Raw genomic sequence first — 26,831 nt, forward strand, 5'->3', positions numbered from 1 at the left:
TTCTGGGCTTGAAGCTTTCTTTTTCGTTAGTATAGCCACTTTTTCAAATAAATACCTTGGATTATGTTTATTTTCTTTTAATAGGGTTGAAAAATAAGCAGATCTAGCAGCTTTTAAAGCCTCTCTGTAAGCAATCGAGCTCTCCTTCCATGAAATCCTAAATACCTCTAGTTTTGTTTTCTTCCAGTTGCGCTCCATTTTTCTGGCTGCTCTCTTAAGGGCCCGGGTGTGCTCGTTGTACCACGGCGTTGGACTATTTTCTTTAATCTTTAAGCGCAACGGAGCAACTGTGTCTAAAGTGCTGGAAAGGAGAGAGTTAAAAGTTTATGTTGCAATATCAAGTTCTTCTAAGCTATCTGGGATGCTGAGACGATGAAACTGATTAGGAAGATTATTGATAAAGCAATCTTTAGTGGCAGAAGTGATAGGTCTAACATACTTGTAACACGGAGTTGGCTTTGCAGCCTTGGCTAAATGTAATTTACATGAGACTAGATAATGATCTGAGATGTCGTCGCTCTGCTGCAGAATTTCAACAGCATCAACATTGATTCCATGTGATAATATTAGATCTAGAGTATGATTACGACAATGAGTAGGTCCTGACACGTGTTGTCTAACTCCAATAGAGTTAAGAATGTCTTTAAATGCCAATCCCATTGCATCTTTTCCATTATCTACATGTATATTAAAATCACAAACAATTAGGACTTTATCTGCAGTCAATACTAATTCTGATAGAAAGTCAGCAAATTCTTTGATTCAAATCTTTTTGGTGCCCTGGTGGCCTGTATACAGTTGCCAGCAGAATTCTCAAACTTGATTTATCGTTTACATTATATATTTTTACATTAAGCACCAACACTTCAAAAGAAGTATATTTAAAACTAGATTTTTTAGTGGTTTTGAAAATATTACTATAAATTACAGCAACACTTCCCACTTTGCCTTTCAGGTGAGATTCATGTTTATAACAGTAATCATGGGGGGTGGACTCATTTAAAGTAATGTAATCGTCTGGTTTTAGCCAGGTTTCTGTCATACACAGCACATCTAGGTTATAATCTGAAATCATTAACTATGAGCGCTTTTGAAGTAAGGGATCGAATATTCAGCAACCCAAGATTTATCGTTTGCTCATCTGTATTATATCTATTTTTTTATTTGATGAATATCAATTACATTTTTAACCTTAGATCGGTTTGGACGTTTTTTGGATTTCCAAATTCGGGGAACAGACACAGTCTCTATATGATGATATCTAGGTGAAAGAGGCTCTATGTGATGGGATTTATCTGACCTTGGTGACGCGAGGCCGCTAGCAGACGGTCGGTTTAGCCAGTTTGTCTGCTTCCTGACCTGAGCCCCAGATTGTCATGTTTTGTCTCTAAGACTATGAGCCAAGTTACTAGAGAGAAGAGCAGCACCATCCCAGGAGGGATGAATACCATCTCTTTTCAACAGGTCCGGTTTGCCCCAAAAACTTTTCCAATTGTCTATGAATTCTATATTATTTTGCGGACACCACTTAGACAGCCAGCCATTGAGTGATGACAATCTGCTAACTATCTCATCACTCCTTCGAACAGGAAGGGGGCCAGAGCAAATTACAGTGCCTGACATCGTACTTGCGAGTTCAAACACCTCTTTAATATTAATTTTGGTGATCTCCGACTGGCGGAGTCGAACATCATTAATGCCGACGTGAATAACAATCTTAGAGAATTTACGATTAGCATTAGCCAGCACTTTTAAATTTGGTTTGATGTCAGGCGCTCTGGCTCCCGGCAAACATGTGACTATGTTGGCTGGTGTCCCTATTTTCACGTTCCGTGTAATATAATCGCCAATTACCAGGGCACAATCAACAGAATTCTCAGTGGGTGTTTCACTGAGTGGGGCAAATCGATTTGTTGTGGTAATCGGAACGGAAGAGTGGTTTTTTGATCCGCGACTAGAGCGATCCCTCACTGTCACCCATCTGCCTGGCTGCACAGGCAATAATTCAGCCGGAACCGAATCATGTAAAGAGTTCACTATGCTAGGCGCATCCAAAATAGAATCTAAAGCTCTAGCACACTTACTATCCTCAATTAAAGTTTGGATGCGTGTTTCTAATTCTGAAATCTTCTCCGTCAGCCTGACTGTTTCCTTGCATTTATCACATATAAACCCTATATTGCCGACGGGGAAGGCTATGCTAAACATGTAACATGAAGTGCAGGTGACAATAACAGGACAAGACATTACTCACCGTGTTTGTTGACTGATTCTTACTTACCTGGGCTTTTTATGAACTCAGAGGCGCGGGCGCGCGAGAGAAAAACAAATAAATAACTGAGTGCACGGGTGGCGCGTTAACAGGCTAGCGAGTTACTAGCGTGTTGTGCTAACAATAACGGAAGCTAGCGATGTCTGGTTAATCTGAGATGTTGTCTAAGCTGTATTTAGTAGTATAAACAACTAGAAATGGTAGCAAATGATGGTTCAAAACAGAAAGAAATACAAAGCTAATACGAGGCTTAGACAGAGCTTACAGCCTCGAAGCAAAAAAAACACAGCAGGCAGCTAGGCAGACAGGAGCAATCGATGAGGATGCAAGCGCAGTCCCCGAGCCCGCTGCTGCAAGCGCCGTCCCCGAGCCCGCTGTCCCCGAGCCCGCTGCTGCAAGCGCCGTCCCCGAGCCCGCTGCTACAAGCGCCGTCCCCGAGCCCGCTGCTGCAAGCGCCGTCCCCGAGCCCGCTGCTGCAAGCGCCGTCCCCGAGCGTCCCGCGGAGAGCGCCGTCCCCGAGCGTCCCGTGGAGAGCGCCGTTCCCGAGCGTCCCGCGGAGAGTGCCGTCCCCGAGCGTCCCGCGGAGAGTGCCGTTTCGAGGCCTGCTGCAGAGAACTTTGCTTCTGACCCCTAAAATCCACTGGATCCGTCTACGGCATGGAACGTCAGCGCCACGTTTTTGATGCGTCCCTAGCTCGGCGTCAAAGTCCACTGGAAGCGTCTCAGACGCGTTTCAGCAGCGGAGCGTTGGTCTCCACAGGGTGTTTTATTTTGAAAATCGACCGGATCCTCTATGCCGTTCTGTGTCTGACTTCCTACCCGGTACGATATACTCTGTGCTGCTTGACGCAGCAAGCGGCGAAAATAGACCTGCTACCTATACTATATACCTGCTATACTACCTATACCTGCTACCTATACCTGACTATAATGGCCGCGATTAGCTTCAGCATCCCCGACGCTGACGTTCCGCGCCGTAGACAGATCCAGTGGATTTTAGGGGTGAGACGGCGATGAAGAGTGCAGGTTCCAAGTCTGCTTCGGAGAGCGAAGGTTCTGTTTTTGAGAACACGGATCCTGTCCCAGCTTTACAGCCAGCCGCAGCGCCTTCCTTTCCCGATCTTTCACCACCTGCCACACCCCTTGTCTTCGCTCCAGTGCCGGCTGCAGCGGTTCCCGCTGTCACCCAACCTCTAAATGTTTCCCCGGTCACCCCTGTCACCACTTAACCCCGGACTGTTTCCCCCAAGACTTTTCCTCGTGTGTCCCCGTCCAAGCCTGCCTGGATTCCTTGTCCCCAGCCTTCACCCCGTGGACCTAAGAACCCCAGCATTCCTATTCACCCTAGACAATCCCCCATTAACTCTCACGTTCCTCCACCTATGCACACTAGGGCTGGGCGATAAATCGATTTTATCGATTACCTCGAATGTGTAGTTTACGCCGATTTTTTTGAATGAAAATCGTTTTTTTCTTTAACAACCGCCGACGCTCCCATCTGGGCTCCCGTAGTTCCGACCGGGCTCAGCGCTTGCCATGATAGAGATACACAAACAACATGGCAAATGAGCAAGACCGCGGCAGCAGAAGCACACCCGCCGAAAACATTTACAAGCTGAATCTGCAGGGCTCCCAACTCTCACGAGTTCACTGTGAGAGATGCAATTCTGTCACTTTTTAAACGCTCTCACGCCACACATCCATTTTATCGCGCAGAGAAAAATCGTGAAGCAAAGAGAACACTGACACCGACAGACAAGACAGAGCAGGTTACTATCGATATGAAACAGATTCTCAGCTCTCAGATTCTGTCAGTTTTATTACAAAATTCAAACAATAAACACCGTTTTGGCGCTTGTAAATGTGACGTGAAAGAACGCTGACAGATCTCAGTTCAAGCGGCACGTGACCCAAACATCTGTTACTGTTTACTACAAACTTACCGAGATGTAATAAAATCGATCGATCAGTGTTTTTCAACCGCGGAAAGATGTCCATAAAACAGCTGGAGAACAACATATGCCACGTAACGTTATATTTACCTCAGGATGGCTTTTAATGACCCATAGCACGCATGTTAGTTAGACGCATTATAAAATAAAAAACGCATTATATTTAATTTGAGTTAGTTTTAACCTTTAATAATACCAGCTGACAGGGCTCTCTGTATGTTTACAGCATTAGGTGATTTTTTTTTTTTGGGAGAACAATTAACACATTAACGTATCTACTTTTAGATAGTAGTACGATAGTTCTTAGGTAGTAGTACGTAGCTACTACGTACCTATATTTATCCAAAGGAATTTATATTGAATCAAGATCAGAATCAAATCACAAGAATTGAATTGAAATTGTGAAATTTGTGTTAAGCAATAATAAAAACAGTAGCAAACCAGTAAACTTAATAAAATTATGTTTAGTTACCAAATCATTTGACTATCACAATACACTTATTGTGATGCAAATTTTTTGTTTTTTTTTACACATCCCCCCCAATCCCAATCCAGCCATTTTATTTTATGTTACATTTTCATTGTTTTCAAAGACAGGGCCTGTCCTCTTGTCTTTTTGGCTTGTTGTTTCTGATTGCACTTTAATGGAGATCAAATCCCAGAAGGGAATATTAAAACAAAATAAAGTTAAAACTTGTTTTGAACAATTTCTTTGTCATCTGCAGATTGATTTTAAGTACGTAGAGAAAAAAATCGATTTAAATCGTAAATCGGATTTTTTGTGAAAAAATCTGGGATTTTTTTTTTTGGCCATATCGCCCAGCCCTAATGCACACTGGACAATCCCCCATGATCTCTCATGTCCCTCCACCCCCCCCCCCCCCCCCTCCCGTATTTGTTATTTTTGTGTCATCCCAACCCTGTCATTGTTTTTTCATGAATGCCTTTGCTGTTTTTTTCCATGTTTTGTTGGTTTTTGTCAATGTCACAGTCAGTCTTGTCTCGCGTCTGATGTCCGCTTGAGGAGCGTCTGGAAGCCGCTCCTTAAGTGGGGGGTTCTGTCATGATCCGGCCTTCTTGTCCTTGATTTTCCCTAGTCTTGAGGCTGGATCATGACAGACCCATGTTTTTTGTACAAGCACATGGCCTTTAGTTTGGGCCATGTGCTTGTGTTGTCTCATTACGTTACCCCGCCCCCTTGTTACCCTCGTCTTGTCATTATTGTCTAGTCAGTTTCACCTGTTCCCGCAATTAGTGTCTCCCTTTATATGCCCCTTGTGTTTGCTGTCCTGTGTCGGTTCATTGTGATTTTCTACCTGTGTGTTAATTTACCTGTGAATACCTTCTGTGTTTTGTCTGGTGAATTACTAATCCTGTTTCTGTAGTTAGTTTATGGTCTAGTTTGTCAGTCCTAGTCTTGTTATTTCTTTTTCTGTTCATGTTTTGCCCCCTCGTGGGTTTTGTTTTCTGTCTATAATAAACCTTGTGTCACTGCATCCTGTCTGCGCCTGGGTTCACCTTCCACCGTCATAACAATATGTTGTATTTGTTTAAGTAAAAAATAAAACGTATTATAAACTAAACAAATCCATGGTTCATTGTTGGCAAAATGATCATGATAGCCTTCATAAATCTATGTGGTTCAGTCTTGTATATTGATAAGGCCTACTTTGCTATTCTATATAGGCCTAATAAGTTGTATTATAATATGCTATAATGTATGATAGCATACAATATTCACCAGAAGTCATCATTTCAGGGGTTATTTTTCAAAATTTTCTTCCGTGGGGGCATGTCACCCCCATTTTTGGATGAACTTTCCTTTTAAGGTTATCATTAAAAAGAGAAAGGAAAAAACTCTGGACTTCTGATATGTCAATAGTATTTGTTTGAGATTTCAGCATGTTTGTGAAGTCAAGGCTCTCGTGGTCAGAAAAACGTAGTTTAAACTGAAGTGAGAAAATGGGGATCAACTAGTTTTCTGTGTTATAGAATTTGTAGAGTAGAACACTAGAATTTGAGTAGAACACAGAATTTGCAGAGTAGAACTCTACTCTGGACTTCTTATTTATGGAAATGCCCATATATCCACATTCCCATGTAAGAGATAGATGCACTTTTATGGACTTTAAAACAGAAACAGCCATTCACTGCCATTATTAAGCTTGGAAAAGCCAGGACATTTTTTTTTAACTCCGATTGTATTCATCTTAAAGAAGAATGTCATATACACCTAAGTTAACTTGAGGCTTTGTAGATCATGGGGTTATTTAAATTTTTGGGTGAACTATCCCTTTAATGCTTCTGGTCATTCCTAGGATATCTAAGTCCACTAAAGGAGGGAGGGCGTTCTCACATTTAGCTCCTAAACTCTGGAATAGCCTTCCTCATTTTGTTCGAGGCTCAGACTCGCTGTCCCAGTTTAAAACTAGATTAAAGACGCATCTCTTTAGCCAAGCATTCACATAATGCTTACCTTTTATACTACTGTTGAATCAGATCGAATGCATTAATATTATGAACAGCAGCTATGCTAATTATTTCCCATCTGCTTTTCTGCTGTTATCTTGGGACGCTAGTCCCGAGGCAAATAGCGTTCGTCAGCTCCAGTTTGTACCAGCCTCTCACGGAGACTTTAGATGCCCCAACGCCTGTGATGAGATGACTAAACGCCTGTGAAGAGACGACTCAATGCCGGCAATATGTTATGCCCTAAATTAATAAATGATTAACTAACTGTATTTTTCTATGTACATTTCTGAAATGCACTTTCTTTAAAGCTGCTTTGAAACAATATGTATTGTGAAAAGCGCTATATTTGAATTGAAATTGAATTGAATAATGCACAATCCCATATAAGGATCTGCGTGTGATGAGATAAACTATTATTACTTTTATTTGAAATATTTCATATAAATTATTTGATGGTGTATGTATATAATACATTTATGGTGTATTTATGGCACATTATATGGTGTATAATAAACACGTGTATTTTTTATAAGTGTAGATTCCTATTTTTCAAAGTGACCTATTAGCAACCTGCTCTTCATCTGTGCTAAGTCAGCTGCCTTCTCCACTCATCAAATTCAACCATGTCACAAAACAATACAGCTCCGATGGTGTCTTTGTGCAGGGTCAAAGAGGACCTTTGCCCAGTCGAAGTGAACATAGATCCTGTCCTGTAAAACATGTGCTGAGAACACCACTTTTTAATGTTTCAGACGCTTCCCCTCGGCTCACTCAGGAAGGTGGATCGGACATGAACTGCACTCCTCTCCTCTTTTCCTGTTGTTGGGGCACTAACACTGGAAGATTAGTCCAATTGCAATTCAAAAACTTCAGACTTCACTCAGTTCTTCTGCACATCTGGGAGATGATTGATGAAGGGCTGTGTTTGCAACCTTAAAAACTACACTAAAACATCTAGATCTGTAATACTTTGTCACATAATCTAAAATCATAATATTCTTTTTTCTAAATCCTACTATTATTCAATCCTAAAAAGTGCTCTATAAATAAATACATTATTATTATAATAATAATAATTATTTAAAATAATCAGAATTATCATTTTAGTTTAAGACTACACATGCAAATAACTTGTAGGAAAGCATGGTAATTGATTCATTTCTGAGGCAAACTTTGCATACAGATAGCTGTCAGAATTTAGTACATAGATTTTGGTAATTTCTCAGTTCTTATCCCTATAGACAATGCAAAAACTAAAATCTGTATGGAAAAGCAGCCTTCTGTTCTTCCATGCAGGAAGCTGAGTAAGTGAAATCTCTGACACATACCATAAACCAACTCTTGTGTACAACTCTTACAACTGATATTGCCAGCCAAATAAGTTTTTATAGAAAACAAAGAAAATCTCAAATGACAAATCAAGCATATGCCAATGATTCCTGAATGATGACATCAGTCACACCGCAAATGCTCGTGTGAGTGATATGCCCTAAATAATCATTATTCCCTTTTAAAATATTCACATATCAGTAATAAAACAGAAAAATAAATGGTTGTTAATGGCACATTGAGCTGAAAATCCATCAGTTGTCCATCAAGTCCATCAGAACCTGTTGCCCTGAGATAACTGATAGCCGTTTAATTTGTGTAGTTTTGTTTCTATAGCCTACACAATTCCTTAAAAAAAAAAAAAAAAAAAAAAAAAGAGAGACTGCATTGCCCTTTGTTAGTTTTCTCATCTCTTTTATACCCCTTTTCTCCGTTTGGCAAGCTATTATACTGTATGTCAGCAGTGTCCGCAGAGGAAAGGTAGTGAGGAAGGAAGGATGAACGAAGGAACAAACAGAGAGCTACATTTCTTTGCTGGCTTTCATAATGTTCCATGGTTTAATGCAAAAGAAATCTGCAAATTTCTATGTAGGCTAAATGCAGGCCTATGCAAACTGTCATTTTAATAAATCTTTCAAGAGAGTTTGCATTATTAATTTAAAAAGAGTGTTCAATTCAAGGTTAATCAATCAGTGGTATTAGCATTGTTATAAAGGTAAAGATAAGGTGCGCGGTTCCTGTGGGAGGCGCTCAAGTCTCCGCCAGTGTGGCACTCGGTAGCGAGCGAGCAGTTTGAGGAGGAGGACCGCCTGTCTGGAGTAAGAGTGGTTTTGGTTTTACACTCATTCAAACTGTCCACGGCGCTCATCAGCATTGATTTGAGTTTGTTATCAGTTTTTCAGGTGTGGAGTTCAAGAATGCAATATTGCGGTAAGTTACAAAGACTCTTGCGCGGCATCATAGTGTTACCTGTGGCGTTTTGATAGTTGACTGTCAGTTCGGCATGTGTTGATATTTGACTTGATGGCATTATAAACGAAAAGTTTCAATGATAATTTTATTTTTTTTTTAAAATGAAATGACGACATGATTAGGCTACACGTGATTTTTGAATTTGCCCACGTGTCATTTAAGAGCGTCAACTTTTTATATTTTTAACAAGTGAATTATTTTAAAGGGAGGGGGAGGGGAGGGAGAGGGAGCTAGGGAGGGAGGGGGAGAGGATACTGAATACACACAATTATGTGCTACATTTTTGAAGTCTACTACGTAAATTCTAAAAATAATACTAATTATTATAACATATTAGTGTAGCCTAGCAAGCCTAACATACATTTTCTCATGTAGCCTATTGAAAATTCTGTGCTTTGACAGTGTCACAACCAGGAAAAATTACAATCAAGTTAAAAATTACCTTTTCACATTTCATATGTATACTAAGTTCGTATGTGGCATTTACTTATGACTTTGTATTTTTTTAAAAAAAATTAAATTACGTACTAATCAGTTATTAATGTATTGGACATGTTGTGTATTGGCTAATGGGTAACTTGCATGCTTGTGATACTGCTGAGGTGGAATTTTGCCTCCGTTTATGAACACCCTCAACTGTTGCTGAATCCTGTTTTAATGAAACTTAACTGTTGTGACTTTTGGGTTCATTTAAGTTACTGAACAGCCAGGGCCATGAGATCAGTCCTCATTTGAGTATAAACAAGAAATTATAGGAATTTCACTGAAAGGTGTTCTGATATATCCCAGTGTCAGATATATGGACCTCAGAAGTTCTCAAAACCGTCAGTAGGAAGGTCTAAATTCTAAATAAAAATAATAATAATATATTTAAAAAATAATAGAATTCAGAGACCTCATTTTCTGAGCTTGTGTGGTCCTCCATCATGTCTTACCCGGCTCATCTGGGTTAATGTGTAGATGGTCACAAGATTGTGTCTCTGAATATTCTCAGTCATTCAGTCTATCACAGAATTTCTGAATCATCTGGGCAATTCAGATGACTTTTTATCACCATTTTATTATGTGCTTGTGTGAGACCGCATGCAGATTACCTGCTTGGGTGCTTGTACTGTAAACGCAGAAAACACTCATGATTGTGTGTCATCTTGTACAATAATTTTCATTTCACTTGCCAATCTTTTATGGTTGCTGTATTACAGTCTATTTTGCACTGTATGACCCTGGATAGGCAGTAATGAGAATTATCTTACAGCCATTCTGCCACTGTTTTCCGCTCTTGATAATCAAAACTCAGCTGATAAACGGTTCATATCTCTGCCTCTGTCAGCTGTTTAGTGTCATAAAAATTACTCTTCTACCAGTTAAGAGTTTTGTCATATTGCTCTCGAAATGTACTTGACTTGCCAATTTAATTTTTCTACATTCTCATTTATAGTGTGTATACATGTTTAAATGTTGATTATTATTTTTTTTGCTGTTGTAAAGGTTAAAAAGATGCTCATGGTCATATGACCTAATAAAACTTTGGGTTAGTTATAAAACCTTAATGCTTTCATGATGGCAATTTTTTTGTAATGGACCCTGATATATTTTCTGCTCTATTTTGTTATCTTGTCACTGCTTTGTGCTCCTGCTGCATTATGATTATGTAAACTCATAAGCTTGCGCTAAATATTGGTCATAACAAAGTCATGTAAGATAAGGAACAGATAATCTGAGTGCATCAGACAGATTTTCTTCTCAAATATAAACCGGGAAGAGTAATTCTGCCCCAAAACCAGTGCTGAAATGAGAACATTTGGGTAATCTTAAGAATCATGGGATTTGAGACGTGTTTTTTAGGCTGATGAGCTGCTGGAGAAGGATTAACAGGATTTAATTGCTCAAACTTTGGTCTGCCCACCTTTGCTCTCTTGCTTTCTTTTTCCTCTTTCCGCTGAAAAATACACAGCTAAACATTATTGGCTGCTCATAAGGTATGTCTTTCAGACCATTTGGTCATCTTTTATCTTTCCTTTGTTGAATAAGACACCGTTTCAGTCAGTTTAACTGATTGATGTCTGTGGAGTTGTTTATCCATTTTTGGGGGATCTTGTACGAGTGGTGTGATTCTGTATCTTATGGTTGAGATGAACAGCCTTTCCATAGTCTTTGAAATTAGTTCATGATGTTTACTTCATTATACATTTTGTTTCTAAAAGTTGCATATTTTGGTTTGTTGATTTGAAAGTACTTTATTGGTCCCAAATTTAAATCAGGGAATTTGTTAAAATGTGGAGATTAGGCATAGAAGTGAAGTGAGGGATTACTTTTTTTTCTTTTTTTTTTTTCCCCTTTGTGCCAATTTCCTATAAATCCTGTATTTCAGGAATGGAAAACTGATTTGGCACTTTTTTTGCCTACTAAGCAAGCAGGAAGTGTTGTTTTTTTGTTTTTTTTGGCTTATGCCCTTTCCTCTCCTTCCTCTGCCTTTCTGTTACTAACAGAACCTATGTCTAAGTTAGTTGACAGAGTTTTAAGTTTCTTGATGCCTTCTGCCTTTAAGTATGTGATGCCTTCTAAATTAAAACGATTTAGTTGCTTGTACATGTAGACACATGGTTCTTGTTAAATATGAAAACTAAGCACAAAAAAACACAACAACAACTGTTCCTGTGACTGAGCATCATGAATAAAATAAATACTGCTCACATTTCAATGTTCTCAACGATCAATTTAATTTGTTTATAATCTTCCCCTTTGTTTTTGTTTTTCTTCATCCAGGCGCAGTGCTGAGAATGTGTACTTGCTGAATATCCTACCTGCGTCTGTCCCCTTGTTATTTTTGTCTCCCAGCCTGGTTTTGTCCCATCTTTCACTTACATTCTACTGTAACGAAGGACCCATCATGTCGCAACCACCTGATGCAGAGCCAATTACTGTGGTACCAGCAGAACCATCATCAACCACTGAGCCAAAATCTGCAACCACACCCACTGCACCCGTGACCAGAACTTCATTCTGGAGGGAAAGGAGGAAAAGTACAGTCGGGCCGCCTCTTATTTTTTTTAAATGTAGTTAATGTTGCCTATAGCCAACAAATGCAAATGTTTTTTTTTTGTCCCTCTCTCTTTGTGTGTGTGTGTGTATGTATGTGTGTGTATATACAATATATTTATTATGCTTATCCTGTTCCTCTATAGTCCCAGAGAAGACAGATGAGTTCCTGCTCGCCAGGTTTCAGGGTGATGGAGTGAGATATAAAGCCAAGCTTATTGGCGTGGATGATGTCCCAGAAGCAAGAGGGGATAAAATGTGTCAGGATTCCATGATGAAACTAAAGGTGCATATTCAAGATGGCTTTATTTTTTGATATATATATGAATGAGAAAGATTAAGTCCTTTAGATCTTAGTGTATTAATGGCTGCTGATATTTAATAGTAGCAGGTTTGGTGGTTCGTAGTGTTTTAATGGTGCAGTTATTGTTGGAAGGAACTGTACTCGGCTTTTGTTTGTGTACAGGGCATGGCAATAGCTGCTCGTACTCAAGGCAAGCACAAGCAAAGAATATGGGTGAACATCTCTCTAACAGGAATCAAAATTGTTGATGAGAGAACTGGGGTGAGTAGTTTTGTGGATACTTAAGTTGATTTGTGAAATTAATTACTGGCCTTATGTCATTGTAAATCTTTATTGACTTTATAGCATGCTTTTTTTTTTCGCTTTCTCTTTTTCTCTTGCTTTCTCTTTTTCTCTTAGGTAATTGAGCATGAACATGTGGTGAATAAGATCGCTTTCATTGCTCGTGATGTCACTGATAACCGGGCCTTTGGATATGTTTGCGGGGCAGAGGGGCAACACCAGTTTTTTGCTGTAAAAACAGCTCAGCAGGTCAGTGTTCGTTCATCAAACGCTATATCTATATCTATAAATTATACACTACCGTTCAAAAGTTTGGGGTCAATATGATTTTTTTTTTTAAAGAAATTAATACTTTTCTTCAGAAAGGCCTTCAATTGATCAAAAGTGACCGTAAAGACATTTATAATAATGCAAAAAAAATTTTTTTAATTAAATGCTTTTCTCTTGAACTTTCAAAGAATCCTGAAAAAAATGTATCCCGGTTTGCACAAAAATATGAAGCAGTACAACTGTTTTCAACTGTAATAATAATCATAAATGTCTCTTGAGCATCAAATAATCATATTATAATGATTTCTGAAGGATCATGTGACACTGAAGACTTGAGTAATGATGCTGAAAATTCAACTTTGATCACATGAATAAATTACACTTTACTATATATTCACATAGAAAAAAAAATCTATATATATTAGGGCTGTCAGTTAAACGCGTTATTAACGGCGTTAACGCAAACCCATTTTAACGGCGTTAATTTTTTTATCGCGCGATTAACGGTCTTTTTGGCCTAGCAAACTTTGTAGTTTTTTTTCACATGCTTTTGCAATAGGACGCGGCATGGACGTTTTGAAAGCGCAAGCGGATCTAGCTAGACCGGAAACAAAACAACAGGCACGCCGCACACACTTGTTTGGGCTTGCGAGCCGGATGCGCGAGCGCGAATCTCTCTGCTCGCGCGTGGAATATAATGTGCCGAGCACGAATCTCTCTGCTCGAGTCGCGCGCTCTCAGATACACGCTGCTCTTGTTAGAATTTTCTCTGGGCTCGCTCAGACAATATGTGCCTGCACTTAAAACATGTTCAGTGCAATCGCGAATCTCTCCTCTTCCCCAGCTAACAATTTTAGGTTATAAGAACGTTTTCATAACGTTCCCATTAAGTTATAAAAACGTTATTTCTGAATGTTATAGGAACGTTCAAAACGTCCAGTTTTGAGTGGATGACGAGCGCGAGACACCGAAATGGATGCCAATAAGATTCTGAATGGAACGTTTACTTTTAAAAAGTTGCCAAATGGTTCCATTGACGAGACCAAAGTGATCTGTGTGTTTTGTCGTTGTGAACTGAGCTATCATCATCGCAGCACGTCCAGTCTGAAATACCACTTGATGATGGCCAAACACACACACACACACACACACACAGCTGATGCGAATTCTCCGCCCCCTCGTCAATATCAGGACCTCGTCAGTATTTCTTTCACCCTTTTATTGATGGACAGTGTTACATTGTGTGAGAGATTATTTGCTCCAAGTAAGAATGTTTTAGTGTGAAATTGAACACAATATATGCCAATGTTGTTTTCAATAAAAAACATTTGCACAAAGCAAGCCGATCCACTTTTCCATGTTGATAAGAGCATTAAAATGAGAAAAAATAATGGGACAAAAAGAAATCAAGAGACATTTAGAATAGATAAAAATGTGCGATTAAATGCGATTAATCGCGAGTTAACTATGACATTAATGCGATTAATCGCGATTAAATATTTTAATCGTTTGACAGCACTAATATATATATATATATATATATAAAAAAAAAAAACTATTACAATGTGGATGGAATGTTATCCACAGTGTAAGCAGAGCACTCATGTATTCTGCTTTGGATTCCTCTCTTACAGGCCGAGACTCTGGTCATTGATTTGAAGGATCTGTTTCAACTAATCTTCAATTTGAAGAAGAAAGATCAGGAGGCTGCACTAAAGGTGATGTGAATATAATTGTAATACTTTAAAAAGAAATCATTTACATTTATTTAGAGTTTTTTAAATTACTGTTTTCTAAAATATGAGGAACGAGTTTGTTATTACTGTACATATTTCATGCAGGAAGATTGTAGGCTTGTCTAGAGATTTGTCTGTTGCTAAGCTATTTTGAGTACTAAAGATATATGTATTTATTTTTAACATAACAGCTCTCAATAGTTGACTGCTTTTCAAATTGAACATGCAGATTTTCATAAACTGTGGTTTTGAAAAACATGTTGTTTTCATAAACATTTTTAACAGTTTTTCCTATTGTTAGATTAATTTTATTGACTGAAATCTTTACTACTTTGCAGGGTGAAGGAAATGGCACCGTGATTGAGGTGGGTGTAAACCATTTTTGGGCAATATTTTATTTTAATCTTCCATTCATGTTTTAAAGGGTCAGTTCACCCAAAAATGAAAATTCTGTCATTAATTAATCACCCTCATGTCGTTCCAAACCCGTAACTGTAGTTACATGGACTATTTTAACAATGTTTTTTACTACCTCTCTGAGCCTTGAAAGTTGCAATGGTGTTGCTGTCAATGGAGGGACAGAAAGCTCTCAGATTTCATCAAACATCTTAATTTGTGTTCCGAAGATGAACGAAGGTCTTACGGGTTTGGAACTACATGAGGGTGAGTAATTAATGACAGAATTTTCATTTTTGGGTGAACTAACCCTTTAATGTTTGGTCATCAGAATGGTGGTGATGTTTTACTCACCCTGGATGGCCAGGAAAATGCTGTAAAAGTAAGTGCTTCCAACTTCATACAAAATGGCAATTTCATACAGATTAGATAATTAAAAAAAAAAAAAAACTCCAAATGGACCTCAGAATCCTCAGAAAATAAACTAGAGGTTACATGTTTTGTGTTATTCTCAGACCGTAGAGCAGATGGACCTGTTTGGCAATATGTCGACTCCACCTGACATTCACTCTCCTACGGTAATGACTCTACAGTATACATTTTGCAGTGGATCTGCTGTTGGCATGTTTTAAGTGGTTTATTAAATAATTCCTTTTATATTTATACCCAGACTTTAGAATGAGCAAAGAGTTTGCCTCGATACATGTGGCTAGATTTCTTGTCTTATATTTCTTCCCTAGACATAATTTTATGTCCTTTTGAGTTCTTAACATACTAAAGTCTTTGCCAGTATCTTCTGTTAACATCTACCAAAGTCATCCATCAGCCCTATTTTCTCATTTAAGGGTCTAAAGCATTTGCCTTTTCATAACCAAATACTTTATCACTGCTAGAAATGCTTTCGGGAAAGTCCCATTGGCCAGTAGATGGCACCCAAACCCATAAAACGGGAAAAGAGCACTTCAATTACTGGTGTTTAAGATGCTTTCTATGGAAACTTTCATGTTATAGGATGCTATAACTACCTTACTATTTTCCATCAGTATGTTTCATAGTCTACCTCACATTTTTTTTTCTTCTAAAACCAGCCTGAGAGTGTTCTGCTGCTTGACTTTGCTGTTGTGATTGATGGCAATCAAGAAAATCCTTTCATCTGCTACCCATCTCCTCTCTGCAATAAATCGGATGACAAACCGGTTTCATTCACATCAGATCTATTCCCAACTCCTAGTTCCGATCCCTTTAGTGATGATCCCTTTTCTCCCTTGAATGATTTCACACAATCAGATTCCATGTTTTCTTCCAATAAGTCAGATCTTTCTAGTTTCCTCTTAAATGGGCCAGACTTGCAGCAAAGCCTAAGTAAAGAGTCCTCTTCACACAGTCAGCAGTTTAATCGACTGTCCGGGGCCCAGTTGTGCCATAAAAGTCCAAATGCACAATTAAAGCAGCTTCCTTTAAGCGATCTGAACAGTGACTGCTATTCCCTCTTTAGCCAGAATCCATTTTGGAGTACCTCAATGAACAACCCATCTATCTTAAACGGGGTAGCCAAATCAGGTCCTGCTCTCTTGTGTAATGAATCAAGTAAATCATTGACATTGTTTCAAACCATCACGCCACCTTCTGTTCAAAATGGAGGCTTGATGGTCTTTTGCCCCCCACCCCAAAGTTCGAGGTCTGGATGCATGCGGAGGAGAGGGAAGGTGAACATGTGGCAAGAGAAACCCCCTATAAAGCTCTCTGTCTGTATTACTTCACATACCATTGATGAGAGAGACTATAAGGACTGTGCTGTATTGCATAAATGCTGTTAAATTTAATCAATTTTAAAATAATAAAAAAGTATGCACCTTGTACTTAAATGTAAAGATGTTCACATTGTCTAAATGCATTGAGACTTGAGAAAGAATGGATGTTTAAATTATTATGATTTAAAGTCCTTGTAGTCTGTCTCATACAACTCACTCACACCGATAGTTGGGTTTAGGGGGAGTTTTTTTTTTTTTTGGGGGTGGGGGGGCACGTTGGAAAAATTGGATGGAAACGGTCACATTTTTAACTTGTGTTGAGGGACATGACATTATTGTCCATGTACTGTGTGTGTCTTAAATTGATTATAAACTTTTTGCTGATAAGGAAAGCTACCAAGTTTTATGCTAATAGACTTTTTCTCTACTCAACTCTAGAAGCTAGATGCATCCATACAAAACGGTTCATTTTAAAGTTGCTTTTTTAAAACCTAATTTAATTGTGGCTGTACACAACAATGTCATGGGAATCCCTGAAAGCAATAATATGACTAACTGCATGCTTTGTACCTCAGTTTAATTGTGCAGGGGAAAAATTTGTTCAAGTAAACCATCTACAGATATACTGTGTATGTGTTTTAAACTTAGCCCCCCCCCCCCCCCCCTTTTTTTTTTTCTCAATGACACAACTTTGGTGATTTAAAATTGGGCTCTTTCTCAGTGGCAGCAGCATTCCAAATATATTTCTTTTTGAAATTTTCATGTCAGTTGGCACTGTAATTTTGCTTAATTGCAGAGTACTAAAAATGATTTTAAACAATATTGTGCCTCCACAGTCACCTGGGAATGACATGTTTGGAGCTGAACTCTTTGCTCCACCAACCCAGGAGTCTCAGTCCTCGAATCAGAATTCATCCATTCCAGCGGATTTATTCAACAGCACACCTTCCTCCACCATCAATGCACTTGGTATAATGCATGCTTTTAGTATAACTGAATTGGCTGATCTCATAATTACTTTTTATTTTTTACTTCAGTTATTTTTTTCCTGTGTGAGAAACTATCAAGTGTGGTATTATGTAGACAATTTTTTATTTTTTTTTACTAAATCTGCATTTATACTGTAAATTAATATACAGTATGAGCATGATTGAGATTTATTTATTTATTTATTTTTTCTTTCCTGTAGGTTCATTGTCTCTGGGCCCTACTTCTGTCACTCAAACTCCTGGGATAGCTCCATCTCCATGGGGTCAAACACCCACAATGTTTCCTCAGAGTGGTTTTCCTCAAGTAACGGTTCCAGGACAACCAAATCCTTTTCCTCAACCATCTGCTTTTGGAGGCCTGCCTGCACCTGCTTGGGGGCAGCAAGGAGCTTTGCCTTTTGGTCCGTCAGCTGCCTCACAAGCCTGGGGTCAACCGGCAACCGCAGCACCTGCTGGGGCCTGGCCCAACGCTGGTCCTGTGGCCAGTCCTTTCCAAGCAAACCAATTTGCTCCCATGATGCCTCCTAATGCAATAATGGGTATGCAGCAGGGTGCAGTTGTTCCTCCGCGCCCTCCACCACGTCCTCCAGTGAAAGAAGAACCCCCAGTGGTCAAAAGTGCCTTTACAGCTTTGGACCCCCTTGGGGAGAAAGAGAAGAAGACTGGAAAAGACATGTTCAAAAATTTCCAGATGGTTAAGCCCCAGAAAGCAGAACAAGAAACTGGTCCTAACACCAATGGCTCATTTGACCAGTACTTCTCCAGTAAGGTTGGCCTGGCTCAGGAGGTGGCAGATCATGATGACTTTGACATAAACCGAATCTCTGTTAACTCAAATGGTACACATTTAATTATCAGCTGCTACTTGTGATTGAAGACATGCAGCATAGCAATTTTGATAGTTTGATCATTATAGTTCCTCATCTTGTGTCCAGGGACTTCCAAACTTGCTCCTCAGCAGTCCCCTGCAACTGTTGCTGGTCTGACCCCAGTCCCAGCCACAGGGCTTTTGGATGCTACCTTCACTCCTAATCTAGTCCCTGCAGGCTCAAACCTTTTTGATGACACTTTTGGAACTAACCCTTTTGGAGCACCACCTATGAATACAGTATGTGCACATTTTTTTTTTATAATGTTGAAAAAACACTGACAATGTCACAATGTTTATAGGATTGCTAATTTGTTGATCTTTTGAATTAATTTATTTTGTGTATGAGTTTTGTTGTCTTTTAACTTTTTTTTTTCACAGAGCACTCCAGCCACTCAGACTGCTGCCCTTGCAGATGCTTTTGGGGACCCGTTTGGGGGAAATCCTTTTGCCTGAGAAACTTTAGCTCTGCTGGTACAGAACTATACATATTCAAACATTTCTTAATGTTTAGCTATACATGGATAACATTTCTTAGAGATTTCAAATGTCAATGCATTGCAAGGCTTTGTTTTATTAACATAAATGCACTGAAATAAATAATTAGCTGTTTATATATTTATTTCAGTACCCTGCCACTGATCCAGTGCTGCTGAGCCAGAGAAACTCATGCAATGTAGAGTTGCTATCAGCATTCTACTACATTGAAAACAAATGTGCTCATGAAAACCTTATCTTGTATTCTGTTCGCATTCCCACTGTATATCTGTTGTTGCCTCACTTTCTTTGCCTTTCTAACTGAACACAGATCAGCCCTTTGTCTTCCAGCCCATTCAGATCAACCCATTTAAATTAAGTCACTTGTGAAGTAAGGTTCTTCTGTAGAGTGTAATTGAGAAGGAGAGATAATAAAAGATGATTGTTTTTGTAAATGATTTTTCTCTATGCAATTATCCTGAGCATTTATGACGAAGTAAATCTGCTTAATCCTAATGATTTGTCATTAAAGAAAGTGAATGAATATCTGGCTTTGTGTTTTGTTTTTCCCCTGTGTTAAAACACCATAAGGAATAGTTTAGCCTCTTGCTTAATTTAGCATCAGGTAGTAGAATCTGAGCAATTATCAGTGTTATTTAATGTATTGTATTTCTGACTCTAAATGTTTACAGGGCTGACAGGAATTCTCTAGAGCTTTGAAAAAGACTGTGTAAGTACATACTGTTGTACAGTGGCATTCATTACCATAGTAAAAGTAAGGACACTAAGATGTGACCAGACTACAGAGGCCATTAATGAAACGACACTATTACCAGTGCACCCATTGTCATGTGCCAAGAATTTGCCATTACCCCTTTAGTTCTATTAATACAGACAGGATGGCATCATTCTGTGTATGTCAGATTGTAACACAGAGGTGAAAGATTTGCCAAGTCTCTTTGTTGACTTCTGGGACTGGATAATTTGCGATGAATCTTTAATAGACAAGAACAGTATAAAAGAAGTGTGTGGCAACTTTCTGTAGCTTTTCGCAAGTCTGCATATCAGATTTACTGTTGCTATATCAGAATAAGCTATTCAAAGCTCCAAAACAAAGTGTTTTGAAATTAAGTTTAAAGATGCCTCGTCCTTTGTTTCACCGTAATGTTTGCTGGGATCCTCTTCAGAATGGAACACTAAAAAACCTTTTCAACCAAAACACAGACCTCCCGTGTTTCCTTGAGCCTGATGAGGTTAGCTGGATAGATTCAGCCAGGAAAAGATTAGGGACATCGACCTGGCCAGGATCTATGCGTTTACCTCTCTTCAGCTCTTTGTGCATGGAGATTACTCCTAAATCATGTATTGGACGGGATTCTGAATCTGTGTGTGAACAAATGAAAGGACAGCAAAACTGGAAAGTCTGTCTAGATGTCAGTCCATATTCTCCAGAGGAGATAAGCATCAAAACCAAGGAAGGCTATTTGGAGATAGCGGGTATGACGACTCTGATATGTCTGGCTTTTGTCTATTTATAATGCACTTCATATTTATGTTACTAAAAATAGCACATACAACGACCACATTCTGCAAATCACATTTCATTCAGATAGGCATGTTCTTTAATATCTGTTTTCATTAATAGGTAATCAAAAGGAAAGGTATGATAATCACAGATTGATCTCAAGAAGCTTTACAAGAAAATACAAGTAAGGTGGCTTTTGTTTTATTTTGTTGTTTATGTGTGTTCTCATATTAACTCATACGTTAAAATGAAAATAATTTTTAATACTGTATTTTGCATCACATGTTATTCAGCTTTACATAATGTAGGGTATTACTCCATCATTACTCATGGCTGGTTTCATTTTCCTTGTGTAATTCATTAGGCTTCCAGCTGACTTGGACCTAAAACTGATCAACTCCATGCTGTCTCCAGATGGTATTCTCTCAGTTGAGGTCCCATTACCTGGCTCTAATACCAGGCTCCCTGGAGAGATTGTCATCCCTATTCACATGATGGACAAACAGTTGCCTGCTAAGTAGTAACTTAGTTATTGGTTTATATGCCCAATACAAGTATTGACTGTGTTTTCCTAACCTTTTGTTTTTGATGGTTAACCAAGCATTTGTAAATACTGGAGTTGCAAGAGAATATGTCTCATATTTTGAACCATTACCGAATGACAAACATTACTGTGCAGACAGTAACTAGCTTTACATTTAAACTTTACATTTAAACTTTCGTTTAAATTATTTGACCATTATGCAATACACAATTTGTGCTTCATATGAATTCTTCTAAGATCATCAATCCTACTACCAGTAAGTACTGACAGACTAAAGAGAGATCACCAGTTCACTCTATTTCAGGCTGGAATAAAAATGTTGAAAAGGGTTTCATACTGAGGCTGGTGTCATATAATGCCAGGACAATCTGTTTGATTTTGAGAGACTAAATAGATTGATTAGAAAATTTATTTTGTTTTACTAAATGTGTAACAATAAAACAATACAATAATGTAAATATATTTAACAAGAGGACACTGAAATGGTGACCTCTAATCAATAGGTGAGCATAACTAACTCTCAGCATCATGCAGCCGAGTAGAGCTTCATGTCACATCCTATAGATGATGCTATTTAAAGTCATAGAGTTCACACCAGATTATGTGTCCTGAACTTTACACAACCACACTGCTTGTGCGGTAGGTTGTGGCAGTTATGAAACCACAAGCCTTCCTTCTTTGGTCCTTCTTGGAGGTGATCAAAAGTACAGAGAGAGGTTTCGTCTTACCTCTACAGTTGTACCTTGACTATTTTTGGATGCGTTCCATAGCTTTCATCACATTGGTCAGGAGCAGTAATCAAATGACATGTCTCAGTTACACTATTCGTGGTAAAAACAGCAACATGTTCCCAAATGGTCAGTATTTTGTTCTATTTTCTTTGTATGATTCAAATATTTCTCTAAGATTAGTTGGCCAGAAGAAGGGCCTATTATTTATAGAATGGAGTGCCAATTCAGCATCCGTAAAATGATTTTTTTAAAATAGCAAGATGTATGTTACAGACAATTGAGCATCTACCCCATGTTATAAATCTTCAGAAGATCTCCACTGGCAACGTTAACCATATGATGCGTTTTCCTGTGTTTTCTGATTTCTTGAATTTTATTTTGAACTGATTCCAAAAAGTTAACTTTAATGCAGGTTCTATTAGACTCTGAGCTGGATATAGTGTGCAAGTGTGCAAATAACACACATAATTGATATCTATCCATATCTGGCAGAATTGAATTTGTTGCTTAAGGCACAAACAACTTCCTCGAAGTCATTCCTACAAGTTGTCAAGGGATCAGTATGTGAGCATATAGATTTTACACAATCAAATGTCATATGTTAAAAATCAATTAGCATAAACAGCTATTAAAAACCTGGTTATCTATTTATTGCATCAATAAGTCAATTAAGACCAATGAATGTGCCATCAGTTGTGTTATACAGAGTCTGAGCTTATTAAAATGATTATGATGACTGTTGTTAGTACATGCCAGATTAAATTGTGGGTTGGAACTAAGTCAGTAAATATACACCATATAACACCGCGGCATGTAGGCTATAACTGCCACTTGGCACCATCATTTAACTTACTGAGTGCACACATGGTGGACATGCCAAAAATACAGCACAGGGAATATCCAATTACATTACAAGCTTTAAGCTATTCAGGAGGAAGGAGGGTGTTGAAATAGTGAGAATGTCACCAAGCTCCACAGTCTGTGGAATGATTGTGCAATGAGCAAATGAAGATTTACGGCTCAATAAATGTTTCATTTGTCAACATCTCCACATTTCAGTGTTACATGCATGTGTGAGCATAAAGGAACAGTTTTGCCCAGGAATAAATCTGTTATTCACATTTAGTGTTTTATGATGTATTGAGGAAGCTTCAGTATGTTAAGAAGAAGAAGAAAAAAGATCTTGAATGTTGGTCTTGGAAAATGAATCTTGTTCGGTTCAAAGATTGTTAATAACATTATATAAAGTATGAGTAGACTGATGGTTTCAGGGCAGAAATTCAAAAAACTGCAATTAAATATTTTTTTCATGATCACCATTGGAGGTGATTAAAGCAGTTTTACTTTACAGAATGTGGAATGTAATGCTGTAAAACTACCATTTTTGGTTGCCTTTTAATTCGGTTGTCTATCTTGGCTTGTATCTCTTTTACTCACTTCCCTAACCTACTAAAAGCCATGCATGCTAAGAATTTGCAGGCTCAGTGCTACACTCATTTGCCCTGCTGTAAAAATCAGGCAAATGTTATGCTAGTGTAATTTATGCCAGTATCCCTGATAGGCCGCTGTCGGTAGCCTAAAAGAGGCCTAGAAATGCGAGAGAAACGCTCAGCTTTAAACTTTGCACGTTAAGTTCATATTCTTGATGTCTTGAGTGAATGACTGAAGCATATCAAAATATGCTTCAGGTGAATGTTTGAGGTGATATTGCAATATTGTTAATATCTAATATATCAAACGTGAGGCATGATTGTTGACACTTTAGACAAACTTAATGTATTTTCCATTATATAACAATATATCAATTAAAAAATATGTTTCTCAAACGTTTTATGCAAAAAATTTCACAAACTGGTTTAACATGATTAAACAAAGTGAATCTAGTTCTGAGAAATTGTCTAGTAGCATCATCTTTTTGCAGATGCCACTTGGTTTGAATTTTTTTTCTAATGCAATACAATTTATAGGTAGACTGTGTACAGTTGAGACACCTTAAATAACTTGCGTTCGCAGCAAGCACAAGTTGTGATTTTTGCTGTGCACATGCGTATTAGTGTACTCTTTGATCGTGGGAAATTTGAACAACAGGCGCATCTCCGATCCGAAGATATTGGCAAAAGTTTAGGTATTGGTTCACTTCACCATGCACACTCCACAATGAATAGCTTATTATCCTTATGTGACTGTTAAACATAACCCAGTGTTTCCCCTACAATGTATTCAGCAGCGGCGCAGCGCCGCCGCTGGATTTTCAGCGCCGCTGTAAAATCTTTCCATGATCAGTAATATCACGACATTCTCTTCATTCACGTACACACCTAAAAACACTGAGACATGGCGACCGGCGGCGCTGCACGCGGTGGCTCTGAATCCACTTGTAAACAAGGAGGAAAGAGCCACATATGGAAATATTTTCGATTAGACTAATGTCACGTTGCCATAAGGGGCCGTTCACATGGCGCGTTTTTTGCGCGTGCAAATTCATTATTTCAAATGCGGCCGGCGCGCTCTTTTTCCCAAGCGCACCTCTGTTAATGGTTGCATAGCAACGACAGACGCCAAGGGAGAGCAAGCGCTTGTGGAAAGGAGAAAGCGGTACGAACTGCGCTCTCCATGAGGACGAGGAAGTATCATCTACTGCTCATAGTCCTGATAGTTAACGTTAAATCATATTTAATTTTTCAGATGAGTCTACTAAACTTGTTGGTGTCCTTCAGAAATCATTCTAATATGATATGTGATGCTCTTTTCTTTTTTTTTCAAAGATCCTTATATTAATAAAAAGTTAAAAAGAACATCATGTAATAATATTTCACAATATTAGGCTACTGTTTTTTCTGTTTTTTTTTTAAATTAAATAAATGCAGGCTAGATGAGCATAAGATTTCTTGCAAAAACAAAAAATACCCCCACAATCATTAAATTACCAAAGAGCCTTAGAGATCTTCTATAAAAAGCCCAGAAAAATTAAGTGCTCACAGATTGGGTGTGGCCTTTCCCATTAACATAAAATTTTCAATGAATTGTAAATAATCTTTTTCTGGGTTGTGCTGTTTCATTTTTCCCCTAAACAATTTCTACCAAGCTGAAAATGAACACAAAAGAAAAACATGAATAATCCTGTCTAAAATTATAAAATTAAGGTTTCTGTTTGTGACTGCAGTTCAAGATACGTGCTGCAATAATCATGCCTTGAATCAGTTGATGGTATGTCATATTTGTTTTTCTTAAAATGTCCATTTCTATCCGCAAAACTTGCCAGAAGTCATGGTTTAAGGGTTTTAAAAAAAAAAAAAAAAAACTCTTCCAGGGTGCATGCCCCCGGACCCCACCACGTGCGGCTTGGTAACAACCTCGGGCACGTAACAGCACCGCTGCTGGAAAAAATTCTAGGGGAAACACTGCATAACCGGTATCATCACAAACCTTATTTTGGATATAATTTTTTGGTTATCTTATAAAATTAATACTAAATACTGGCATATTTCATGATATTGTGTCATGCAAGGTCATTGCAAAATCTAGAGAAATGTGCGAGGTGGCCAGCGGGGTACAGTTGAGACACACGTGTATTGTACACACATGGGGGTAATGTTACATACAGTACATTGTATAGTGCAATTAATACATACATTGTTATATTGATGAATTGTTATATTGATCAATGTAACATGCTTCCAGTTTGACAGAGGCTGCTGATGTTTGAACCTTAGAGGGGTTCTTGATTATGATTTCACTTTTCTAACGTTAGTAAGTGTGTAATGTTGCTCTTTGAGCATAAACAACATCTGCAAAGTTACAACGGTCAAAGTTCTAAGCAAAGGAAGATATTTGCTTTTATAGAAATAGTTTTTTAAGGACTACAACAAACGACTGGTAGGGACTACACAACATTCCTTCTGGGTAAGTGACATCACAATTTACATAAGCCCCGCCCCGGGAACATGCAGTCCATGTTGAGAAGAGGAAGAGTTGTTGTTGTAGAGTACATTTGTGAATCTCCTCAAGCTGTCACATCCGTCTATTCACATGCAATACAGTACGTAACACAAATGCAATAGCATGTCGCTCTGTAACTTACACAGTCCCATACAAGCGATTTTATGGATTATCTTGACAGAATATGCTAATTAAAGGGTAAGTAAACCCCTGGTCAGAGCCTGACTCCACCCACTGGCAATATTTGAAAAATGCTGGAAAAGTGGACAGAGCCCAGCGGAGGGGGGCGTGCACCTGAGACACATCTCTTTGTATGGAACCTGCCTACGTATCCAACCACCCCTTACGTCACGAACCACCCCAAACATCCAATAGGAAAATTCAACTGCAGTAGCCACAGTTCAACCTAACGAGGGCAGCACTCAGACGTTTTTACACCATATATTGTAGAATTAAAACACTTTATACACAAATGTCAAAAAAGTTACTCGAATCAATGAACAGCACTAATAAAGCCCCGTTCTTACAGATCATTAACTAAAAAAAGTTGGTTTAGGGTTTAGTTACACTTTAAAGACTTGAAGGTGTGTTAACTCCACATCAGCAACCATTCAGATATGTCCGGTTGCATTCTCACTTCTTCTTGAGTCTCTTCATCATTGTCTGACTCCAGTTTAAATACTCATTTGCATTTAAAGGGACACACACAAAACGACACGTTTCTGCTCACCCTCAAAAAGGGACAATGTAAACATGCTGTAAAAAATAATCTGTGGGGTATTTTGAGCTAAAACTTCACATACACACTCTGGGGACATCAGAGACCTAATGTCCATCTTGTAAAAAGGGGCATTATACCACCCCTTTAAGTCTAGCATTTTCCAACATTTTCTCCGGGTAACAAAAACAACAAACCCACATTTGACACTACCAATTGCCATATCTAGGGCTGGGTCGGTTACCACATTGCCGCAATACCGCGG

General features: G+C 38.5%; 2 protein-coding genes across 6 annotated transcripts; both read left to right on the top strand.

The window, feature by feature from the left end:
* Positions 1–8,499: 8,499 nt before the first annotated feature.
* Positions 8,500–19,653, top strand: dab2 (DAB adaptor protein 2). 5 transcript variants are annotated; one of them, XM_077240627.1, is made up of 16 exons: positions 8,778–8,843; positions 8,920–8,955; positions 11,764–12,020; positions 12,183–12,322; positions 12,503–12,601; positions 12,740–12,871; positions 14,527–14,610; positions 14,967–14,993; positions 15,356–15,406; positions 15,540–15,602; positions 16,113–16,730; positions 17,612–17,744; positions 17,965–18,603; positions 18,700–18,872; positions 19,014–19,106; positions 19,261–19,653. In XM_077240627.1, the coding sequence occupies exons 3-15, from the start codon at positions 11,888–11,890 to the stop codon at positions 19,086–19,088; spliced, it is 2,367 nt and encodes a 788-aa protein (XP_077096742.1). In that variant the 5' UTR covers positions 8,778–8,843; positions 8,920–8,955; positions 11,764–11,887; the 3' UTR covers positions 19,089–19,106; positions 19,261–19,653. The 5 variants fall into 5 exon arrangements, with proteins under 5 accessions (XP_077096745.1, XP_077096742.1, XP_077096744.1 ...); XM_077240630.1 differs by lacking the exon at positions 16,113–16,730 and having other exon boundaries at positions 8,500–8,843; XM_077240626.1 differs by having other exon boundaries at positions 8,815–8,955.
* Positions 19,654–20,158: 505 nt separating this feature from the next.
* hspb15 (heat shock protein, alpha-crystallin-related, b15) lies at positions 20,159–23,796 on the top strand. Its single transcript, XM_077240647.1, has 3 exons — positions 20,159–20,606; positions 20,755–20,818; positions 20,999–23,796. Exons 1-3 carry the CDS (start codon positions 20,249–20,251, stop codon positions 21,153–21,155), a joined length of 579 nt encoding a protein of 192 aa, XP_077096762.1. The 5' UTR covers positions 20,159–20,248; the 3' UTR covers positions 21,156–23,796.
* Positions 23,797–26,831: the final 3,035 nt, after the last annotated feature.

This window comes from Siphateles boraxobius, unplaced genomic scaffold (genome assembly GCF_051911475.1).
Source record: "Siphateles boraxobius isolate OS27281-9 unplaced genomic scaffold, OSU_SipBor_1 24, whole genome shotgun sequence".
Lineage (NCBI taxonomy): Eukaryota > Metazoa > Chordata > Actinopteri > Cypriniformes > Leuciscidae > Siphateles > Siphateles boraxobius.